General features: G+C 44.0%; 1 protein-coding gene across 1 annotated transcript; it reads left to right on the top strand.

Moving 5' to 3' along the window:
• Window positions 1–4: 4 nt before the first annotated feature.
• On the top strand, window positions 5–14034 carry LOC311376796 (uncharacterized protein; the record flags this gene model as incomplete). Its single annotated transcript, XM_084491263.1, has 9 exons — window positions 5–1220; window positions 1461–7922; window positions 8021–8134; window positions 8261–8374; window positions 10002–10160; window positions 10568–10650; window positions 13197–13341; window positions 13483–13665; window positions 13831–14034. Coding segments are annotated over 9 exons (8640 nt in total), but the record flags the coding sequence as incomplete, so codon positions are not given.
• Between the last annotated feature and the right edge of the window lie 2327 nt (window positions 14035–16361).

Raw genomic sequence — 16361 nt, forward strand, 5'->3', positions numbered from 1 at the left:
AGCATATCCAGCTTCGTCTCTGTACAGCACTGATACACCCACTAGTCAATCAAAGGCAGGCTCTGTTGCACCAGAAGATGGTTCAGTTTCATCTTCAACCGTTGGAGAGAGCTCAGGGTTCCAAACATCTAATCTGTCCACACAAGTGACTGTTACTATCAAATCATCATCTGTGCTAAGTACAAAGGGACCAGAAGAAGAAGCCGCTGCTGTTACAATATCAACCACTTCTGCATCTCCTTCCTTTTCCACTGGAAAAGCTTCTGCCTTCTCAAGTGAGGAACCAGAACAGACAAGTACAGATATGTCTCAAGGCAGTGAAACCTTAGCTAGCACATCTTCCTCTTTATTAAGTACTGAGAAACCAACCACATTACCCTCTGAAGAACAGGAGAGTGCAGTCACAGTTAAGACAGAAAAGTCATCAGTCTCGCTTATCACAGAGAAGATAGAGATGAGTTCTGGTCTAACATCTATAGATGAAGGTGGTTCAGGTGATGAAGCTCCTGACATGTTCTCTCAGACATCTGCTGTTACAACTCTATCTTCCCTGGCAAGCACAGAGGGGCCATCCACAGTGTCACCGGAAACTGTAGTGGATATTTCAGATCAGACAGTGATGCCATCAACATACGTCATCTCAGATGTCACAAAGACAAGTTCCATTACCAACTCTCAAGGTTTATCATCAACCAAGCCATCCACAGAGTTTAGTGATGAGATCTTGGATTATAGTGTTAGCAAAGAACCTGGCATGCTGGAATCTTCCCCTTCCTTTTCTGGATCAAGCACAGAGTCGGACACAGCAGCAGTATCTACTACTTCTGAAACAGAATTTCCAGTGGACCTGACTTCTACGATATTGACTGATGAAACGTTAATTATATCAAGTACCTTTTCCTCTTCGTTCAGTACAGAGAAACCAGCAGTGACAACAGCATCAGATAAAGCTATTGACGCTTTAAAATCAACCTTGTCTGCACCTTCCTCACTCTATAGTACAGAGAAACCAGTAGTCACAACAGAATCGCAAGAAAGAGTCTCTAAAGATCAAACAACTGTTGTGGCAGAGGCAAGTTCAATTCTTGCAACAACAGAGGAAGGCTCCGGTGAATTTATATCTGATGGGTCTAAAGAGACTGTAACAGATTCATCAACATCTATATTCAGCACAAAGAAACCATCAGTGACAGCAGAATCCCATGAAACAACTGACAATTGTCTAACATCTATAGATGAAGGTGGTTCAGGTGATGAAGCTCCTGACATGTTCTCTCAGATGTCTGCTGTTACAACTGTATCTTCCCTGGCAAGCGCAGAGGGGCCATCCACAGTGTCATCAGAAACTGTATTGGAATTTTCAACAGAGGAGGGCTCCGGTGAACTTATATCTGATGTTCCAACCAAAGAGACTGAAACAGAATCATCAACATCAACGTTCAATACAAAGAAACCATCAGTGACAACAGAATACCATGAAACAACTGACAGTTCAAATAAAACATCATATCCGGCCTCCTCTTTGTACAGCACTAAGACACCCACAAGTCAATCAAAGACAGACTCTGCTACACCAGAAGATAGTTCAGTTTCCTCGTCAGCCCTTGAAGAGGGCTCAGATGTTCAAACATTTGATGCGTCCACACAAAAGACTGTTACTATCACATCATCCTCTGTGTTGAGTACAAAGGAGCCAGAAAAAGAAGCAGCTGCTGATACAATATCTACCACTTCTGCTTCTCCCTCCTATTCCACTGAAAAAGCTACCGTCATCTCAAGTGAGCAACCAGAACAGACAAGTACAGATATATCTCAAGGCAGTGAGACCTCAGCTGGCACATCCTCCTCTTTGTTGAGTACTGAGAAACCAACCATGTTACCCTCTGAAGAACAGGAGAGTGCAGTCACAGTTCAGACATCCCAGACATCAGTCTCCATTGTCACAGAGAAGACAGAGATGAGTTCTGGTCTACCATCTATAGATGATGGTGGTTCAGGTGATGAAGCTCCTGACATTTTCTCTCAGACGTCTGCTGTTACAACTGTATCTCCCCTGGCAAGCACAGAGGGACCGTCCACAGTGTCATCTGAAAATGTAGTGGATATTTCAGATCAGACAGTGATGCCATCAACATATGTTGTCTCAGATGTCACAAAGACAACTTCCATAATCAGCTTGGCATCAAGTTTGGCATCAACCGAGCCATCCAAAGAACCCTCTATCCTGGAATATTCCCCTTCCCTTTCTGTATCAAGCACAGAGCTGGACACAGCAGCAGTATCTACTTCTACTAGAGCAGAAGCTTCAGGGGACGTGGCTTCGACTATGTTTACTGATGAATCGTTAATTATATCAACCACCGCTTCTTCTTTGTTTAGCACAGAGAAACCTGCAGTGACAACAGCATCAGATAAAGCTATTGATGATTTAAGATCAACCTTGTCTGCACCTTCCTCGCTCTATAGTACAGAGAAACCAGCATTTACAACAGAAACCAAAGAAAGTGTTTCTAAAGATCAAACATCTATAGCGGCAGAGGCTAGATCAATTCTCGCAACAATAGAGGAAGGCTCTGGTGAACTTGTATCTGATGGGTCTACCAAAGACATTGTAACAGATTCTGCAAAATCAACATCTATGTTCAGCACAAAGAATCCATCAGTCACAAAAGAATCCCATGAAACAAGTGATAGTTCAAGAACAACACCACATCCAGCCTCCTCTCTGTACAGCACTGAGACACCAACAAGTCAATCAAAGACGGGCTCTGTTGCACCAGAAGATAGTTCAGTTTCATCCTCAACGCTTGAAGAGAGCTCACGGGTTGAAACATCGAATGTGTCCACACAAGAGACTGTTACTATCACATCAACTTCTGTGTCGAGTACAAAGGAGCCAGGAAAACAAGCAGCTACTGTTACAATATCTAGCACTTCTGCATCTCCCTCCTTTTCCACTGAAAAAGCTACCGCCATCTCAAGTGAGCAAACAGATCAGAGAAGTACAGATATATCATCGGTCGATGACACATCTAGCACTATAGCAACTTTGTTGCCAACATATATGTCCACTGCAACCAGTGTCTCTGCATCTACAATACAGTCAACAGAAGAAAGTCCAATAGAAACACCTTCAGAAGCTACAAAGGAAGAAACCTCAATGGAAAACACAGTTTCTACATTGTCTCCATCAACAACTCTGCAATCCCGTGGTTATCCCACAAGAGGAACTTCAACATTCATTGACATGGAGAGTTCTGGTGACTCATATGTGGATGAAGATCTGGGGAGCACTGATGGATCAGGTTATGAACTACCGGAATTCACTTCTGCCCCAGATAAGAGTGAGATGGATGAGCAGAGCACTTCAGCAGTACCAAGTTTTGCAACTTCAACCTATTTGAGCAAACAGCCAACCATGGATTCAGAATCATCAACCCAATCTCAACACATTACAAGCACAGAGACTTTAACTGTCACTATCTCTTTGTCACCGGATGGAAGCACAGCTGACCACACACAGGATTTTTTCATTCAGCCCTCCAATGTAACAGATTCAACTGTCTACACAACCGAGTCTACCACAGGAGTCTTGGTTACAAATGAGCATATCGATGCAACCTTCCCAGAAACAATTACAAGTACTGATGAGACAGTTTCTATAACAACGGCAAAAACCGACACAGAATCAGATGGTTCAGGGGACCGATTAACAGATGTCTCATCAATGTTCAGCACAGGTATACCAAAAGAAATAATGTCGTCACATGAAACAACAACAGGGTCCATTTTAAAATCGGATGTAACAGCAGCTTCTTCCCTCTCCAGCACTAAAGAACCAACCACAGCCCCTTCAAATATGACATTATCCCATCCTGTCTCATTAGGGCCTTTGTTGACCGATACATCGAAATCCACCCTAACCATTACTTTGATGGAAGAAGAAAGTTCCAGTTTCCATACGCCTGGGGTATTCACTTCGATTCCATCAGAAGCCACAGGGGAAACAGAGTATTTTGTTTCAGTTACACCAGTCTCTGATGAGATAGCTACCTCAAAAGAAAGGGAGATTATCCTAGCCACACAAAGCACCATGAGTTCTGAAACAACACAGACGCCAAGTCATAGCCGCATGGACGAAAGTAATACTTTAGCTGAGCAAACAAGAGACTATTCCCATCCAACTATGATGCCCAATGCAACTTTGAAGTTAGTCAGTGATCACACTTCAAGTGACACCACCAAGTCAAGCTCCAGTAGTGAATCCCCATCCATTTCAACCACTTTCCCCTCTATCGTTTACCATTCTGTGACAGACCAACAGATTATGATTATTAGTCCCACAAGCAGCCAAACCAAAGCTGAACTAAGTGAACAGACCCCTACAATGGTTCTGCATGGGACCAAACCATCAGCCAGCACCACTCGCATATTCACAGAGGAAGCCACAGATGAGGATACAATTATCTCAACAGTGACAGATGGCATGAAACATGGAAGCCCAGACCCTGGGCTTATTAACAAAGATGGTACTATCATCGATGCAGACACTTTTTCTGTGGTTCCCACCATTCAGACTGAGGAAGAAGGACGTGTCCCAGAAGTTACGATGACACCCATGCTGGATGGGACAGAAGAGATAAAAGGTTCTGGAAGTGGTGAGGTAATTTCCGAATCCACTCCAGCCACCCTTGATTCAACATCAGAATCGTCTGAAAATTCCTCTCATCGTTCAGAGTCAACAAGCAGCTCTGCAGACATCAAAATTGTCCCAACAGATGAAGAAGAAGGCAGCTCTAGTAGTTCTAGTGAGTCATCCAGCGCTGAGACGGTGACATTTGTGCCACAGAGCACGGGGGAATCCAAATTATTTACTGTGCCATATAGCACTTTCCCCGCTGCAAGTGCCGACCCAACCACTCAACGGATGGATGCATATTCTACAACTGACAGCATTAACGATAAGGACAGTGGGTCTACCACAGAAATCACATCCACTTTGCCTTCTTCTCAAGCCGTAAACGAATCAGCTGAAATTGTGACAACAGCAATGCTTAAAGGAGAAGTAACAGCAAATGTAAAGGCTACCGCTTCTTCACTGTTCAGTACTGAGACCCCAACTGTTTCTGTATCAGATATTACTGGTGAGCCTTCTGCCACAGTGAAAGCAGAACAAGGAACCCTTTCCTCAATATCAGATATCACAACAGAGGAAAGCTCTGGTCAGCCAAGCACAGCTATGTTTACAGAGGACCCTTCTTTGTACAGCACAATCAAACCCTTAAAAGATAGCAACACAGAAGAGACAGTCCCTACTGCCTCCCTTCATGCCACTGAGGAACCCATCATTTCCTCTGGCACAGATGTGACCAGCAAAGAAGACTCAGCTGAACAAACCCCTCCTAGTACAATGGCCAATGCAACAGCAATGGTGGAAAAAGAGCCAATCCCCACTATTTCAGCTCAAGAGGACACAGAAAAGCAAAGTGTGGGGCATGTGTCTCATTATAGCACCCAAAAAGCAGTTATCACATCAAGTCCAAGACTTACTGAGAGGAGTAGCTCAGTTGATGAGTCCTCAAATACCTTAGCCACAAAATCATTTTCAGAGACTTCCACAGTGTACACATATTCAGTAAATGTTGATGAACTGTCTTCCACAAACATTACAACTTCACCCCAAGTTACTAAACAGCCATCAGCGGCAAATATCATTGATGTTGAGGGCTCCAGTGACAAGACAATGGATACAACCACTGCCATAAACAACATCTCCACATTACCACCGAAAACTAGAATAGATGGAAATACTTCATCCACCTCTATGTCCTCACTGAACACCACAGAGAAAACACTGACTGAAGCAGAGAGAGATGAAGCTACTAAGGAATCAACTGAAGAATCAGTTTCTTCAATGGAACTTCATAAAGATTCGTCTCAACAATGGGTCTCAGTACCTTCCTCTGCCATCGCAACGTCATCAACACCTGTGGACAAAGTTCACTTTGTCACCACTTTTGTGCCGGTACCAGAAGTAACGTCCTCGGCACAAACTTACCAGCAGGCCAGGTCGGAGATTACGTTTATACATCATTCCTCAGTGGCTGTCAGCTCAGTGGAAACAGTAGCGTCTACAACAATCGCCATGGTCTCCAGTGAGAGGACCACCTCCCCTGCTACTGAAAAGGCTGCCACTGCATCAACAACTGATAACTCTTTGTTAGATGATTCATCCAGCCAGTCAACTGCTAACCTAGAAGTTTCAACTTCCGCAGGAAGCATCCCTGAAAAACAGGATGGTGTTGAAAATACATCTGGTGAAACTGCAGCATCAACCAAAGACCCGATAACCCCTTTCTTTAGTGTCGATGAAGTTGTTGATTACAACAGCACATGGCCCGCTGTGCTTGAAGCCATAACTGAAAGCGGCAAGACACATTCTGAGGAGTCCACTCTGAGTTTCAAGGAAGTTACATTGATTCCGGTTACATCACAGGATAACTTATCAACACTTGGCCACACAGAGAACCCAACAGCAGCCCCCATTTCAGTAGTTTCTGAATCAGAAGCCTCAGGTGATGGGACACCTGTTATCTTCATCAGAGAGATGTCCACACTATCACCTCCGATGTTGATGGAAGAACATGAAATGGTGACAAGCACAGGGCAAACTCCTCATGTGCCACACATTGAGGAAACTTCTACAAGCTCAGAAGAGGAAAGTTTTACATCTCAGACGAAAACAGTAGTCACCCCAATCCCAACCTTGGCCGTGGCTCCCAATCGGACCAAAGAAGATATTGAACCATTGGCCAGCATACATTTGACAGTTGCTACATCACAGCCTGATGTCAAAATTCAGTTTGTCACAACAATTTCTCCTTTACAACATCTGACAACCCCTGCAGAATCATTTGAACAGGCCAGATCTGAGGACAGCTTAACCCATGTGCCTTACACCGATCATTCCTCTGAGGATGCATTACTAAGCACAACCAGCCCCTTATTGCCAATTCAGAAGACAACCCAGAGCTCAGATTCAACTGCTACCCCTGTAGATGTGTCAACTTCAAAGGACATTTGGACAATTGAACCTCTAGAAGAAGCCAGTTCAAATACCACAGATCCGGATTATGGCACCCCAGTAGATTATGAAGCACCAGACCGCTCCAAGGTTGAATCGGTTCCGATTTACCCAGGAGCACCTCCAAGCGGATCACGCGTGTCCATCAGCACTCCCTCAGCTCTGCCACAAACTACTCAGAGCCAGTCTTTTATCTCAGCAGGCAGTGAAAGTGGCTATGAGGGAAGCACTTCTCAATCGTCCATAATAGCAGGGAGTACCCCTGTTGTGCCTGCGCTGGCATCCACACTGACCTCTGAACATGTGTCAGAAAGCAGTAGCAGCACAGCAGAGGGCCTGACAACAAGCACTGCGGTGGATCTGGAGAGTGACAAGGTTGAAGTCAAAACTGAGCTATCGGCTGCCATCACTAGCCCGCCCTCTATGATAATAACCAAAGTGCCTGCTGTGGAGGCCAGTAAAGAATCTACTGGAGAAAAGTCCTCAGCCGCCCCCGGTGACATCCAGACTGTATTCAAGGCAGATGTTACTACGAGTTTACCGATGATTGGAGAGCCAGCTATGAGAGAGGAGACCACCAATGTTGACAGAGACACAGTGTCTGCCACTACGACCACAATCGTGCCTCTGGCTAAGACACAAAGCCAGGAAGAAATAGTTACATCATTGCATACCACACCTTTGCCATTCTCCAAAGAAAATGACACAGGGGACCGGGATGGGACACCTCGCTTCAATGATGGATTACTTAGGATCAGTGGAGAAGAACCCAGCAACTCTGCTGAAACTGGACTGAACATAGACCACAGCATCATCGGTGAGACTGTTGAAATTCCAGGTATGTAAAAATAATTTACTGATTTTGTTATTCCAAGGGATCTGAGTTTATGTCTTTATGTATTTTTTATTTAGATGGTTTGTTTTATATCCACGCAGGTATTCACTCATGTGTGGAAAACATTTGTTTGAATGGCGGTTCCTGCTTCAAGACTGGTGGTACCATTTCATGCAGCTGTCCTCCTGGTTACAGTGGAGTCCACTGTGAAATAGGTACATCAAATATTCTCTCTGTGTCCCCTTTCTCATCACAACAGGCGCTTAAAGGCATTTCTTTTTTCAGATCATGAGATACCACCAAATACGCCTACTAATTTCAGTGTTTTCTGTTATTTCCAGATATTGATGAATGCCAGTCCAACCCTTGCCGTAACGGAGGTACATGTGTTGATGGGGTTGGCTTGCATACATGTGTGTGCCTTCCCAGCTATTCTGGCCGTAACTGCGAAGAGGGTGAGTTTAGTTTGAGTACTGTATGACACAATATTTATATATTTTCCTCAGTTAGCATTGTGTTGTTAATGCATTCAAATTGTATACAATGACCACATGTATGAAATTACATTTTAATATAGACAACTTTGTGAGAGGTATGGATTTTATTCAACCCCTTCATCAATCTCAATCTCAATCTCAAAAAAACGAAATCCCCTAAATCCCTTGGGGAATAAACATAGTCAATGTTAGACATAACTCTTACATATACAAGTTATGATTTAGTCTGGTTGTGAAGCTTCTCAGACTCCCACAACAGCAGAACATTGTCTTCTAATGTAAACCCTCGCCAATGAGACACAAATGAGTCACAAACTGCGCCTCCATCTCATCATGGCAGCTGCTTTTAACAGTAGTCTCCTGGTCTTGTCCGCAGGCTGCCAGGTCTGATTAATATGTGGGTTACTGAACAGGTAGCCTGGGGCAGCATTGACTGATGGAGTCAGGCTGACAGACCTAGCACACAATACATTACACACTTCACAAATATTCAGTTGGTTATGTTTAGACACGTTAAACATTTGACTGTGGATGTGTTAGATATCCCATTGGCTATTTCATCAAGCAAGGATGTTAATGTTTAATAGAATGAAAACAACTAATACAACTGTTACAACTGCTATACAACTACATTTTAATATATGAACTGTTGTGAGTAGCGCCATAGGAACGTCTGAGTGATTCCCCGACTCGTCATTTGATTTATGTAGTCCCAAATGCAGCATAGTTTGACCTTTTAATTGCTCAGCCCAAGTCATCATCCGTATTGGCCTGACAGGCCGGTGTCCCCGCCCAAGATGTTATTGGGATCACTCAGCAGTGATTCACACCACAGCCCCATTGTATGCTGAGTCCCAGCTGTTGCCCCAAAACATCCTGCTAGTAGAGAAATACAGCGTTATGAACGTGAGGGGAGAACTGATCAGAACCACGTTGTCTGTTTGGTCCATGTGTCAGCAGCTGGGTTGAGGAGAGTCTTGATAAAAAATATGTTTTTGAAACAAATCAAGTGAAACAGACATTAAATAGAAATGTCACCTCATCTTTATGTAGCCATACCTATACCCACAAGCATGCACAGAGACCTTACAAATGATTAAGAGGCTCCATCAGACTCAATGTCCCAATCCGATTCAATCTTAACATGAGTGATCATAATTATTATTTTTTGCCTTTCCTCTGTTCCTGCCCTCGAGGCCTTGAATGGCTGCAGTTAGGAGCCATAGAAAGTCTTCCATCAAACATTCTTCCCCTTCTATATTTTGTCAGGGCACATAGTCTCACTCAGAGATAGCAGAGGCCCTAAAGGTTGAAAATACTCAGGTGTTGGAAAGATTAGATTAGGAGTAAAAACAGTTTTGCATGGATGAAGGTTGGATCAATAAACCCTAAAACCGAAGTGTTTATCTATGCATTGTATTAGCATAGCCCTGTTCAAAGGAACTGATGATCTGTTTTATTACCCAAAGTTACAAAAAAGACTTCTGCTAAATTACTAAATCGATGCTATCTCTCTCTCTCTCTCTCTCTCTCTCTCTCTCTCTCTCTCTCTCTCTCTCTCTCTCTCTCTCTCTCTCTCCATCAGACACTGAAACATGTGGCTATGGCTGGCATAAATTCCAGGGCCACTGCTACAAGTACTCTCCCCAGAGGAGGAACTGGGACACAGCGGAGCGCGAGTGCAGAATGCAGGGCGCTCACCTCGTCAGTATAGTTTCCCACGAGGAGCAGCAGTTTGTCAACCGTAAGTCTATCACTTTGACGGACAGACGAAAACAAATAGATAAGCTGTGTGTGTGTGTGTGTGTGTGTGTATGTGTCATAAACTAGATTAGATACATGCAAGAGACTGCAGTGCTAAGCCGGGCTTCTCGACATCAAGTATTTCGTAATGTATTCGAACTTAATTATAAAACGTCTTATCAAAATGAGCTGAGATTAGTACCAACGGAAGAACAAGCGAATAATACATTTGTGGCGTCACATTTTCGTCTCACATTGAGTCTCTATTTTCGTAATGCCACACACACTTTCTTTTTTTAAACAAATGTTTCCCTTTCACCAAAAAAGTCCAAATAAGGGCAAATTCTCAGAGGGAGCCGTCAACCTGGTGCTAACCCAGCTCTCTCTCGCTCTGCCCCTGTGTCGCAGGTCTGGGCCAGGACTACCAGTGGATCGGCCTGAACGATAAGATGTATGACAGCGACTTCCGCTGGACCGACGGCAACCCTCTGGTAAGTACCCGGGCTCTTTTTCTCACACTATTTTATCTCAACAAACATGGCACCGAGTCATTGTAAATATTTGGACGTGATGTTGATGACAAGATGGCGTCACCATCCGGGGTAGGAGTTGCTCCTCCGCATGGAAGTGACCGAATGTGGTCGGGATGGGAACGGCGGTGGCCTCCGCACGGCGTATTCTCCCCCTGCCCTGTGTGGCTGTGTCTGTGTGTGGGTGTGGGACACAGAACAAAGGAACATTTCGAGTGGTCCACTGCGACTCTGTAGAGCCCCGGCTGCAGTACGACAGGTCATGTTATTTCCCTTATGGTCCCCCCCCCCCCCCCGGGGGTGCGATAAAGGAGGGAATGAAGTGACCAGGCACCCCCCCCGCCCCATAGTCGGGGGCAGGAGATGGGCCGTTCTGCGGTGTGCCTAAGTGGGAGTGTGTTTGTTTGTTTTGGCTTCTGGCTGAGGAACCCCATTCCCCCTCCTCACACACACACTGGACAGGAAAGTGGTTAATTGCTACGTACATCAATGTCTTACAGAGTGATGTCCTCACTTCAAAGATGCCCCCCCACCCCCCCACCCCCCCCCAACAACAACAGAGATAAGGCAGGAGGCATCTAGATGGCCCAAGGAAGGGTAGGGAAGAGAGAGAGAGATATAGAGAGAGAGGTGGGGGGTCGCTGGTATTGCATTAGCCCCCCTCCCCCCCCCTCCGGCTTGAGTGGAGGAGGAGGGTGGGTGGGTGGTGGGGGAGGGTGTGAGGGACACTGTCTCGGGGGGAGCGCATGACAGGCGTGGACAGGTATCGCTCGTCCAAGCCCAAACACCCATCCGGAAACCCAGCAGGCAGCCAGCCAAGCCCAGCCACCCAGCCACCCACACACACACACACACACACACACACACACACACACACACACACACACACACACACACACACACACACAGATGGACAGCACCTGTGCCCGGCTGTGGAGAGACAGGGAGAGAGAGGAAGCTCTACAGAAACATCCCTGCGGAGGGCCGGGGGTAGGGGCTAGGTGGGTGGTCGGTCGCCCCACCTTGTGTTTCTAAATAGAAAACGAATCCTGTAGTAGACCACCACAATTGGAACAAAGTTGGTATCTGGAATAGAGCGAGTCAGTACTAGCTGTGGAGGATGAATGTATCAACACAGCCGTCTGTTGCACGTGCAGTGTGTATATGTGTGTGGGTATTTGTGTGTGTGTGTGTGTGTGTGTGTGTGTGTGTGTGTCATACCTCTCTGCATTGTTATACCGTATTTGCATATGCATACTACTTACACATTAATGTGTGGGAATCACGATTTAGCAAAGTATGGCCATAGGACTGATTATTGCTTTGGGTGATTGTTCATTAAGGGTCTACCGTGTGCTTGGGGTGGGGGGAGGGTAGGGATGGGTAACCGGTGTGATGAATGTGAGTGAGTGGGGCAGGAAGCCAGTAGGTTTGCTCAGCATAATAACAGGGTAGCAGCACCTCAAGGCATGGATGGAGGTGTGGGGTGGGGGTCGCAGCTTTGAAGGGACTGTTTGAACCCAGAGGGCGTTGACAGGCCACAGGTACTGTCCATGTTGAGGGAGCTAGCCTCACTGGGCCGCAGCTGTGTGGACGTTATTGCAGGATTGTGCGAATCAACATTTTTGGGATATTGTGCTTATAGAATGTGGGTGTGTCGGGATGGTAGGATGTGTGACGTCATGACACAGCGCTTGACATGACTGATGTCAATTATAACATACTATAACATATAGACTTAAAAAGTAAACAGCCTCTCTGCGTATTTCTACCTGATTGCATTTGCAGACTAGATTTACTCCTTTTTTATATTCATGTTGTTCTTTATAAGACACCCTTGTATGGGTGCTTCGTTAAAGAGAGGTATGGTGATTTATTGGAGTCATCGATAGATTCCAGTGTGCAAATGCTGTGGCTCCATCTTGTGGCCTTTCACAGTAACTACAGACAGATTGGAAACCCTATTTCCATGAGCAGCAGTGCAATATCTCGTTTTCCAGGACCACTTCCAGGGAGAGCGATAAGGTCTAACTTTATAGCCTTTGACTTGTTAACCTCTGTCCTGACAGTGGCGCTAGTTCGATATCACAAGCTTATCCACTCTTCCAGTTTTACATGGAAGATAAGGAAGGTCCTTTTATGTTTCAAAATAACCCCCAGCTACACACTCAACACATTGATCAGATTAACCCTATTATTATAACGCTATTATTATAACGCTATTATTAACAACATTAATGAAATCAAATATATTGATTGAAACAAAGATTTAAAATATAGTCATAGTGATGCCCCTAGACCACTTTCGACTGAGGGGGAATATGAATATATTATATTATGAATATAACATATTATGTGATCAAATAAGATTGAATAACTACGTGGTTTTAAATAGCTTTTTGCAATGACCGGCCAACTAGCCAGAAACAAATCTGTTGAAACATGTTTATGAATTCAACAAATCATCCTGCAAGGAAGACTCACACGTTGCACTCTTCTCCTTTCAGCAATATGAGAACTGGAGGCCCAATCAACCTGACAGCTTCTTCTCCACCGGGGAGGACTGTGTGGTGATGATCTGGCATGAGGACGGCCAGTGGAACGACGTCCCTTGTAACTACCACCTCACCTACACCTGCAAGAAGGGCACAGGTACAAAGGGAAACGCCAATCGTGAATTATATTATCTAAAATGTTATAAAATGTTTTTCTTTCAGGCTCTTGCTCTGTGCACTGTGATATTTAATATTCATTCTCTTCTTTCGCTCTCTTATGTTACGTTCGGTTACCCAGTGGCCTGTAGTCAGCCCCCTCTAGTGGAGAATGCGCATACCTTCGGCAAGATGCGGCCACGCTATGAGATCAACACCCTTGTGAGGTACCAGTGCCGGACCGGCTTCGTTCAGAGACACGTGCCAATCATCCGTTGCCGTGGGGACGGACGCTGGGATACGCCCCAAATATCCTGCATGAACCGTGAGTACACCCCAAACATTAATTCTCAATATAAATGTAGTGAGTGGCTTGAGGCTATCTAAGGTGAACAGAATTTATAAAAAAAAAAAAAGAATCAGCATTATATGGCGGTTGAGAAATTATTTTGCTCATGTTTCTCTTTTCCTCATATGTTTCTTACTCTAGCCTCAAATTATCAGAGGGCCTTCACCAGAAGACATCAACACACTAGCCTGTACAGCATCCACAACTTCAAAAGGCCCGAGGAGGCCCTCAGCTACCAACACCTGCCGAGACACAGAGGGAGGAGAGACAGGACTGGTCAGAGGTTGCGGTTGAGGAGACAGTGACACACATGGCTGTTGACTTGTGTGTAAATAAGAAATAATTCCTAAAGGAAAAGGACAAGAGAAATCTCCTCTGAGATGATCAGTGGATGTCGTCCTCTTCTTGCATTGTGGATGGCGAGTGGAGCCTTTAGGTGCCTTAAGAAGACTTGTTGGTGGAAGTCATTCGTTTATAAAAGGGACACAATGCCAAGATGGATCCTTTCAGCTGGCTACTGGAAAAGAACATTCATTTTTAATTCTTCAATGCTTCCACTTTAAGTACTTTAAGCTGATGCATTCATGACCAAATAATAATAATGTACTTACTTTGTATTTTATTTTTTTAGTGTCTTTCTGAAATCACCAAAGTATTCCTTACACAGAAAACAGAATTCCGCTTTTTTTTTTTCTCGATATTGTAGCGCTTATGTAATGTGAAGATTTTATTGTGGGGAGTAATACAAGCAGAGACCTGAATCCGCTTAATGAGTGTGTGTACGCATGGTCATCAAAGTACACTTATCCCACTGTGTTCTTTGTTTAAACCAAGTGTGTGGTCTACAAGAGCAGATCAGCAGAGCAATCAAGCTGAAAACCAACACACAGGAAAATCCTTGGTACAAATGCAGTTTGTTCATCAAACTGTCTAAGTTATTGCAGCAGTCTTTCACTGTTTAACAATTTGTACTAATTACATCTTATCCAAGCTTGTGGTTAAACACCATGCATTTTTATATGGAAAATATCTGTGTTTTTCTACAACTTTCAATATCTGTAAAACAACATAATTATGAACCAAAGACTCTACTTTTAGTGGCATAGCTATGCATAATCCCTGTTACCTTTTCCTTGCCTTGTGCCAATGTCTTTCAACAGTTGTGAGAATGTATTTTGTGAATCAATAAGACTTGAACCCGATGCCTGTTAAACCAGAGATGCATATAATTTATTTCCACGCTGCTCAAGACTGTTTGCCTTTACAGATAATGTAATATTCAGTAACCTGGGCCAGCAATACTCCTTGTGCATACAAAAAATGTTGACCAGCAAGCAAAAGAGCTTGTGTTTATGGAAGATGACATGCCTGTGAAGATGATACTTTACTTATAAATACATTAAAACAATATATAATTTCATAAAAAAACAATGGATGAAAGGGAAGGCACCATCCATTGTACTTGTATTCTCACGCAATCATCACGCAATGGTGATGTTGTTTTGTTACAAAAAGATTTAAGATTTTTGTCTGTCTTTGAGTATGTGTGTGTGTGTGTGTGTGCGTGTGTATGTGTGTGCGTGCGTGTGTTTGTTTCAGCATTCAAGTGCACATAATAGCATTATATATTTATACCATAAAAAAATATTTTAAAATGTGAATGTCTGGGATGTTTCTGAATAGTTTTTCGTTTTATTGTAAGCTTTTGTTTCTGTTTTCCACTATTAAAGAAATAAAAAAGGAAATTAATATACCTTTCATTGCGATGTGCTATAATGCCATTTATTGCTGATAAGGGTAAAGTTTTACTTTTTTTTAACAGCTTTGTGGATTCAATCATTTATGTGCACTACAAAGAGAGACCATACAAGTTGTATTTGGTGCATTTCCCTTACTAGCAGCTAGTGCTATCAGACCAATGGTGCATGCGATTCCGCTGCATAGAGACATTTATTTCTGTTATCTACCACCGTAAAAATATATAGGCTATAATGGAAGAATGTCTCTGAAGCAGATTGAATATTGCACGTCAACTATTGACGCCGCAATCGCTTCCTCAAGTGTTTATTTAGCTTTTTGTTCTGCTGCAGTATATGAATTCCACTGCCATGTTTTCAAACAACAGGATTCTCTATCTGACAACCCACTACATACTTTTCAAGGTGTTGGAAAGACGACGGTAAACAAACAATTTGCACTGAACCACCACTTAACATTATTGGCATTTAGCAGATACTTTCATGCAAAGCAACTTACAATGGTTCATGCACACACCGACGGCGAAGTCAACCATGCAAGGCGACAGCCCCGTCGGGAGCAGTAATTAAGTGTCTTGCTCAGGGACACTCAGCTAGTAGGAGCCGGAGATCAAACTAGCAACCTTCTGGTTGCAGGTCAACCCTCTCTACCAGTGGCGGCTGCTCAGCTTTCAAAGCGGGGAAGCTCATTTTCGGCCTACATCATATAAATTGTCAATTTATGTATATGTAAATTATCCTCTCTGTTCCTTTTCAAGGAAATCATACCAACTAGCTGTCTTTTCCAGTGACTTGACCAGTGTCCTCTCAATGGCCAGCAGAGCTAGGCTGCTTAAACGGCCTTGGCCCATTGTGTTACGGGTGTAGGACTTGAGCCGCTTTAAACAGGAGAAGCTCCCATACACCTGCAGATGT

This window comes from Micromesistius poutassou (assembly GCF_964030765.1).
Source record: "Micromesistius poutassou genome assembly, contig: SCAFFOLD_5381, whole genome shotgun sequence".
NCBI classification, from domain to species: domain Eukaryota; kingdom Metazoa; phylum Chordata; class Actinopteri; order Gadiformes; family Gadidae; genus Micromesistius; species Micromesistius poutassou.